The following is an 8,860-nucleotide window of genomic DNA, read 5'->3' as shown; positions in this document are numbered from 1 at the left end:
CAGAAACAGACGCTCGTGAGAGAGGGGACAGTAGAGGGGAGGGATGAGGAGGAAGGGAGAGGCCGCGCGTTTGTGCTGAGCATCTTGACAGCACAGAATTGCTGAATTGCAGTGACCCAACCTAACCCAACCCAATTCCTACACTAACCCTACCCGAAGCCCAACTCCGACACGAACCCTAACACCACCCTAACTCCTACACTAACACTACCCTATCCTACCCCAACTCCCACACTAACCCTACCCTACCCCAACTCCTACACTAACACTACCATAACCCAACCCAACTCCTACACTAATCTAACCTAACCCAACTCCGAAACTAACCCTCTCCTACCCCAACTCCGACACTAACCTAACCCTAACCCAACTCTTACACTAACCCCACTCTAACCCAACTCCGACACTAACCCCACTCTAACCCAACTCCGACACTAACCCCACTCTAACCCAACTCCTACCCTAACCCAACCCAACCCCGACACCCACCCTACCCTCATCCTAGCCGGGTTCCCACCGCTCCCCCCGATCCGCCCTCTCTCTCCCCACGCCGCGCGCGTCACTCCCAGAACTCACAAAGCGCCGACACCCACTTCAATGCCTTCCCCGCACCACTACCACTACCACCAAGTCACCACCCCCGCCAAAGACACACACACACACACCCTTCCCCGAGCAACACCCTAACCCTACCCCTCCGAATACCCGCGGCGGTCAGAGAGGCTAAGGATAGGCGCATGAACTCACTCACTCGCGCTGCTGCAGGTGTAGGGGAATGATCGAGACTCCTCGACTCGTTGCGGTGGCATCGTCACCAGCAGCAGCAGCATCACCATCATAAAGTAGCCCGTGGTTCCATTGACAGTACGAGTCCAATTTGCCCACGTGGTGCTGCGTGAGGGTTTGGGCGCTGGAGCTGGCGGCGTGAACGCGGTGAACTCATTCGCTACGGACACGTTCAAGGAGTGCCGGTGCTGCTGTTTGCTGCTGCTGCTGCTGCTGGTGGTGCTGGTGGTGGTGGTGGTGGTCGGGGCGAGCGTGAGAGATGATCGCCGCTGGCACGGGCATGGAGGAGCGGTTGCTGCTTCGGCTGAGTGGGGGGCCACCCTGGGGATTCAGACTCAGCGGGGGCCGTGAGGTGCAGAGTCCTCTCGTGGTGTCCAAGGTACGGACGGGTGGATCGGCGTGGGACGCGGACTGTGGTGGACAGGGGGGGGGGGGGGGTTCGGAGCCGCCCCGAGATGAGCGGACGGTGTTTCTGCGTGAGTTTGTGTTGTTTGCCTTAATAGGTGCTCCCTAACAGCACGCTCCCCAGAAGTCTATATAAGGCCGTGATGTCGGTTCTCTCGCTGTGTTAGCCTTATATAGGTGCTCACTTAAAGCGCGTTTCCCCAACAGTCTCTGAGTGGGATCTTAGCTTTGTGTGTGTGTATGTGTGTGTGTGCGTCTATTAGCTCGTATTGCGTGTGTTGGCCCAATCGGTAGGCGATCGCTAACAGCACTTGGACCCAACAGTCTATAAAGTTGTGCGATGCATGTGTAAGTCCACGTGTGTCTGTGTGTGGGGGGGGGGTGTAGCGGTTAGCGCGCTGCACTATGAACCTGGTCACCCGGGTTCGATTCCCGCTCACGGCCAACACCACAGTGACGATTATCTGAACCGGCACTGGGCCTCCCCTAGGTCGACTCAGCCTCAAATGAGTACCTGGTGCGGTGTGTAAACATCGCCACTGGGGAGACAAAGGCGGTCGGGCGTGGTGCTGTCCCACCCACCCCCTCGTGTGTACCGTTCCGGCCTTCATAGGTGCTCGCTAACAGCACTTGCCCCTACAGTCTGTTAAGGCTATACGGGGGATCTTTGTCTTTGGAGTGGATAGAGATGAGTGGCGCATTGATCAGCCCACTGCGCTTCGAACTCGGCGACCTATCGGGTTCAATTGCTTGCCACAGTACTAAAGGCTGGCGCCAGTTTGCAAGTGATATCTCAACCGGTCACAAGCCTCCCCTTGGGTCGACTCAGCCTAAAATGAGTACCTGGTGTGGTGTGTGTGAACATCCCCATGCGGGAGAGGACAATGAGTGACCAGGCGTGGTTCTGTTCACCACCTCCTCTTCGTGCCCCGTAGCAACCTTGAAGAGGTTCTCGCAAAAACAGCACTCGCACACAAAAAAAAAATATCATTATAAAACACTAGGGGCGGTTTATTTGTTATTGTTATTTTCGTTTAGAGTAGGCACTTTAAAATATATATATCATGACTACACCCATAAGAAACGACTGTACGATGGGGATTCATCATTGCCTAACCCTCAACCACTCAGGGCAAAGTCTTCGAGACTTCAAAGTCACGCGAATTGAGACACGCGTGGGGTTCCAATTCACACCGTGTCCGTTGAGACGTCTTCGGAACTGAAAGCAGCGAAAATTTGTGTTGTTTATTTAGAAGCTCAAACAAAATAGACGAATGCAGAAGTGAGGCGTAATGTCAATGGAGCTAGTCTTACTGGGGAATTAAGTTTGATGGAACACTGCCACTCACACGAGCCGAAGAAGCGATGTTGTGTTTGAGTGCGCGTGTATCGTGTCTGTATCGGGGAGAGCGGAGGCGCAGTGGTTAGCGCGCTGCGCTACGAACACTGTAGCTGTCAACCCCTTATCAGTGTCCGACTTGATTGCAGACCAATTCACACCTTATTAGTCACCCCGTGCCCTTATAAATCGTAACGTTCATCCTACAAAGTCCCATCACAAGGGAGAAACACAAACACATAGATAAACAGGTGTTTGTTGAGCCCAGTATTGAAACGGCTGTACACCGTATGGACCTGAAAACTCAATTCCCCTGTACACGAATACGGATACACCGTATGGGTTGACAGGTATGCGAACACGGTGACCTGAATTCGATTTCAGCACACGGCCAACATCAGTGACGATTATCTGAACCGGTCCCGGGCCTCTCCTAGGTCGACTCAGTCTAAAATTAGTTCCTGGTGCTATGTTTAAACACGGGGCGTGGTGCTAACCACCCACTCCCTCGTGTGCCGTGCTGGCCCTTCATAGGTGCTACTCACTCACAGCACTTTTCCCACAAAGTCTGTTGCCTCCGAGCAAATTACCCTGACAAATGCGTCCGAACTTGTCGCATATCTCAGCGCTGCGCAGAGTTGAGGCTGTTCGTCTCTTTGGATCGGTGGCCACCACGAGGACTTCCCAGGCGTTATGAGCCGGGGAGGTGAAAGTGCTGAGTGTCAACCGCGACGGGGTTTTACCCACGTGTCGTTCAATATCGCAACGCAGGAGCCTCTGGGTAAATGTTTCGCATCATTGCACCTGAGGCTGTGACCAAATCAGCCGGAAGCTAAAGCTGCTTTGACCATCGATGGTGCTTTGATGTGTGCCCACCGTACATCATGATGAAACAGCTGTTATAGGCTGCTGCGGGAATACGTTGGGAGCATCAGAGGCCAGATCATAAACATTCCGTTGTTACACTATACCGGTGGTTCTTCAAGACCTGGGGTGCATGCACCCACTGGGGGTGCGAGATGCCCTTTCTGTGGGTGCGAGACGTGGCCAGATTTTTTGTTAAGAAGGTAAATCATCGAAACACCAATTAAGCACGGGGGTACGTGAGTTCAACGTAATTTGTTTCTTCAAACCCTAATGTATGTATTAACATTATAATCGTTTTGACGATTGTGAGCCAAAGGGTTGCAAGTCTGCAGTCAAGGTTAAGAACCACCGCACTATACTATGCTGCCACGTCTATGCCCTCTACCTTCGCCAACTCAAACTGACCAGCGTGGCGAAGTGGTGAAGTATGATCGAATCACGCGTACGGGACCCGCAGGATAGGCCCTCATCCAGCAGTGGATTAGCAAACGTCTGTACACAGTACAGGATGGTTTCGTGTTCACAAATGCGATTTGCAACTGACAGCAAACCATGGCGAATGCAACTGGAAAGGAGGAAAATGGAGAAGTGACACTTGTGGAGAAGGCAATAGTGGTTGTCCGATGGATAGACTCGCCCCTGCCATACGAACGTGGAATTTCCCAGGGGAGATGAGCACTGACGCACTGGGTTATTGGAGCAGGAAGTCACTCATAATGTTGATATATATACAGAAATAACGTTTCATTTCCACACAAATAATGGTAATTGTTTACTTATGAAAGCCCTGAGTCTCAAGACTTTTTTTTTTCGGAGGGCTCTGCATTGGCATGTTTTGGCCAATGCCTGACTTAGTGGGCAGGAAACCCGAACACCAGGAGAAGACCCCCCCCCACCACCACGCATACGAGGAGGGTGACACTCACCTGCCCCCCCCCCACCTCACAGCTCTCTTCGCCTACAACGCGTGGCAAGCCCTGCTTGCCGGAGGTCACCCAACCCCAAGAACCAACCAGCCTCAAAAAATCCTTCAGCTTCAACTTCATTCCTGCTGGGTGATTTGGCCGTAGGCACGCACACACACACACAGTGCCCCACGTGTGGGTGTGTGCATGAGCTGCTTGCGTTCCTGTGAGTTTATTTTTGTGGCGGGCATGTTCCAGCTCCCGCTCCAAAGTCTGCCCCTCTCTCCTCGCCCATGGGACCGCTCCCACCAGACACCGATTCTTGCCCATGTGAGACAAATTCTACTTAGTTATTCTGGTTATTTAATGTGTCTACATACGGTACAAAATACATATAGACTGGGCTTCATTTCTCACTCGGTGTGTTTTCCAGAACACTGCTAGGCTGGCTTAGAGTAGGGATTATTGGCATGGCACTCCCTACCACAGGGGTACAAGGTACGCCTATCCATAATAATCACCTTATTATTTTACCCCATATTTCTATAATCCGATGGACAGGTTGATGGGAATATAAGGTGCATTGAGGACAAAATAAGGCGAGATGGGTGTGTCATACCAACATTCATTCCCGGAACAGCATTCCGAACTCCTTCCGGTCAAAACTAAGAACAGCATTTCGGCGATTGTGACAGAGAGACTTGTGTAAATTATAATCACGTTCTCAACGGGTCAGAGCGGAAATGCGGTACAAATTCAAGCATAGTAGAGTCAGCCATTGTCCAAATAATCAGAAATGCACCCGGTCTCATACCAGGATTAAATCGGGTTAGTGCTTTGACGGGTAACCATCCCATGCACAGCAGGTATGAGGGCAGTGCAGCTCGCATGTCTATGCTCCCCACCTTCAACTCGCCCTGAGAACCATGGTGAAATGTCGTCGTATCACTGCCACGACCTGCACGGCGTGCAAAGTTCTTTACCCATTAGGGCCTCACTTGCTCTCAATTTCAGGAGGTTCCTGCGATGGCCGTATTGGCATCTTTGGCCAATTCCATGATTGAAGTGACTTTGTGCGGGAGGAAACCGGGACAACCCGGATGCGAAAACCCCCACCATGCATCGGAGTCGGTGGTGGCACTCAGCACTGCCATATCCGGGCCACTCCCGGTAGTTCCCACTCATTAATCACCGGGGAGGCCCCGGCGGTCACACGCAGCTGACGAACCAAGCGAGTTCAACCCTGCTCAGCTTCCGATATTCATCGAGATTTGGCGCAGGGTTGGGGAAATTGGTAACGCTGAGCCATGGCACAATGGGAATGCCACCGGCAGTGTTCGACACGTACGAAGCAATACAGAACGAGAACAGCTCAAGCCAGAAGTGGTGGTGCATGCCTGTGATTCAGCAGTTTCTAGGAAAGGCTTATTGGGTCACGTCGATTTGGGCATCAAAACTCCCACCTGGGCTGCAATGTGGCCAGGGGATAGCAGTACAGCAAGTGGGCTCGTGCACCTGGTCGTTTAGACATTGGAGTTGTAATCACCAGTGCACGGACTCTCTGGTTTTCCTCCCACACAAAAGCCAAACTCTCACCAATGCTCAAATATCCCAGCGCACTCTCCTGAGAGGCAATCCCTGAAGTTGAGTCAGACTTTCGTGGAAAATTAAATTACGTTTCTACTAATTTTGGTTATTATTTTATTATACACGGCACCAAATGTATACGCGTCTCTCTGTTCAATTAAATAGTAATAATTTACCACCCTTTAACAATCCATTGCTAGACGAATGCCTTCTCACGCCTAGTCTATCACGGTAGTCGTTTGACCATACTTCACCACTCTGGTCAGTACGGGTTTGTGAAGGTGGGTGCCCAGGTCCTGTTCAGATATCACTCACTGCTGACTGTAGCTGTTAATGGGAATCAAACTCAGGTTGTCAGGTTCCTGACTCATTGCGTGAGCCACTGCGCCACCGCTCCTATGCACCACACCCGTATGTGTGTATGTATGTTGAACTTCTTTTGCACCGTACGTAGCCAACCTTGCTAATCGGAGGTGTTGAGGAAGGACAAAAAAACTAACAATGCCCTTTCCTGGTGAAGAGCTGTGTGCCCGAGTGGTAAGTGTGCACAAATGTGTGCAAGTGTGTGTGTGTGAGAGAGAGAGAGAGAGTGTGTGTCAGGGCCCTTTAAAAGGTGAGGCTGAAGACGTTCACAGAGTGGATTTAAAAAAAGCCCTCGCCTCTTGCGGTCTCCGGTTTCCCGACTCCTCGCGCCGGGGAGCTATCGAGTTGACGAGACCGCTCTCTGAACCGGCGCTACGGTTAGCGGGACCCGGGTCGGGTGTCCAACTTGGGTCCAAGGCGCCCGCGCCGCTGAGAGTTCGTTTCGGGGGAGAATGCGCGCCGCGTGCGCGCGTGGCTCTGGGGAGCGAGCGAGCGAGGTGGCGGATACCGTGGCAATCTCCTCTCACTTTCGTGGCTGGCTGCGGCGTCTCCTGTGTGTGTCTCTCTCTCTCGTCTCCCCACCTCTTGCAGTCTCGTCCCGCGTCTCTGTAAACACGCAGCAGCAGCAGCAGCGGCAGCAGCGGTGGGAGGTATTGGGAGAGTTGCCTTCTAAAGATGGGGCGCGGCGTAGGGGTGCAGAAGCGATGGATTGGTGGTGAATATTTGGTGGGGGCAGAGTGGTTTCATATTGTGTCAAGTAGCCAAGAGGGGTTTATTGAGGATATGTATGTTTGTATGTTTTTCCCAATGTAAAAGGGGCCACTTTTTCCAGTAATGCAGTAATAAGGGGGAGGCGGGTATAGTGCCATGCCACGAAATATTTTATTCAGGGAGGGCACTTACCTACGTTCAAGTGTATTCACTAACCAATACATGCTCTGAAACCATTCGGTAAGAGTTTATGTTTGTTGTTAAATTCGTATGTTGAACTTCTTTCGCATCGTACGTAACCAACCGTGCTAATCGGAGGTTTTAAAATCACCCCGAAAAAAACCAGGGCAATCCTTACCCCCCATCAGATTTGACTCAGAAGTCACCTGCCTCTGCTCCTCTGTTCTCACACTTATATTGGAGGAGTAAGATGAAGGCTGAGATACGGTGTTACACGTGGCCGTGAGAATGTTGTTGTTATGTTATGCACATATTTTAAAAGTAGCTCACATGCAAATCATAGTGATAAATAAATTAGTCATTATTGTGGATTTTATATAACCAAGATAGTCTCAAGACTTTTTTGATGAGGGTCCTGTATTGGGGTTTTTGGTAAATTCCTTTCGTTGATTCTCAGGATTCACCTGGCATAAAAAATATATGATCATAATGATCTTGCTACTTAGATGCTGGTGCTGCTAACACTGATGACAATGATATCATTGATGCTACCGATTATAATGATGATAAGACACTGGTGCATCATACTGGATTAAAAACCAAAAAGTATCGCATTGGCGTTGAGATTATTGCATTAATTATAAGAATTCCAAATTCCTGGAATGTGTCTCAGTCGTGCTTCTTTATATATAGCAGAATTAATATTAGCATAATTCCATCATTCAAGGTTATATTGAGATATTGAGATTGCTGGAGGAGGCTCAGGTGTCAGGTCCACTGAGCCAACACCGCTGTCATCCTCTGGGTTTGAAACCAGGCAGCCGTCTGTGATTAAATCAAATCGTCGTGTGGAGTGAATTGATGGTCGTGGTGCAGTCAGCAAGGCAATTTTCTGAACAACAACTAAAATATTTTTTTTCTGAAAAAAAAAACTCAACGCATTTGTCATTTATATTTGCTATGAATAAAAAGTGCCATTGCCCAAACACATCAACTGATTCATTTCTTGGCTATGGCGTTTTTGTACTGTATGTATGTTGAACTTCTTTTGCACCGTACTTAGCCAACCGAGCCAAATGGAGGTGCGGGGGAAGGGCAATAAACTAAGCATTAAAAACTGTTATTAAGAAATTAGTTTTTAATTTAGATTTAAAAGTTATTGACGAATGTGTTGAGTTTCTTATTATGTGCACACCATTGCCAAGGCAAAATCGAATTTTCCAAAATATTAAGTATTGTCTTTCACTTTCATAGTAACGAAACATCTTGGTTTGAATGCCATGTGCAAAAGTTTGCCCTCTAGTCTGTGTGAATAAAGAAACCCGTTTGAAAAGATGTCAGAAATAGTTCCCATGATGGGTTATTTTTGCTTGGCATCCTCTACCACATGGAGTTGAATTGCTCTCTTAAGAGTTCCGAACGGATACCTTGTCTCGTTCGATGGCACCGACATCACAATTGAGATACAACTGGGAAAATACAAATAACTAAGAATAGGGCTGAGATGGGATGGGGCAAAGAGTGAATGTGGACGCACTGGAGCCAAAGTCAGCCGGTATCGTTGTGTCCCACCGCACTACACCTACGACAAAATCACCGCGGATTCAGACAATCTCATCGGACCACCAAAGCTGAGCAGGCTTGATCCTCGAGAGTGTTGGGATGAGCGACCCTCATGCATACCAGGTGCTGTAGGCTGCGCAGGATACGTGGTGGG

At 49.9% G+C, this 8,860-nt stretch overlaps 1 protein-coding gene across 1 annotated transcript in view; it reads left to right on the top strand.

The window, feature by feature from the left end:
* The first annotated feature begins 648 nt into the window (after positions 1–648).
* LOC144934268 (synaptopodin 2-like protein) overlaps positions 649–8,860 on the top strand; it is a 30,359-nt gene continuing 22,147 nt past the window's right edge. Inside the window, exon 1 of the mRNA XM_078859949.1 lies at positions 649–1,165. Within this exon, the coding sequence (XP_078716075.1) occupies positions 1,046–1,165 (120 nt within the window). The 5' untranslated portion in view covers positions 649–1,045. The remainder of the gene's footprint in view (positions 1,166–8,860) is intronic.

The sequence above is a fragment of the Lampetra fluviatilis genome, chromosome 9 (assembly GCF_964198595.1).
Source record: "Lampetra fluviatilis chromosome 9, kcLamFluv1.1, whole genome shotgun sequence".
Taxonomy (NCBI): Eukaryota; Metazoa; Chordata; class Hyperoartia; order Petromyzontiformes; family Petromyzontidae; genus Lampetra; species Lampetra fluviatilis.
This window is presented reverse-complemented; position numbering and strand designations above follow the sequence as displayed.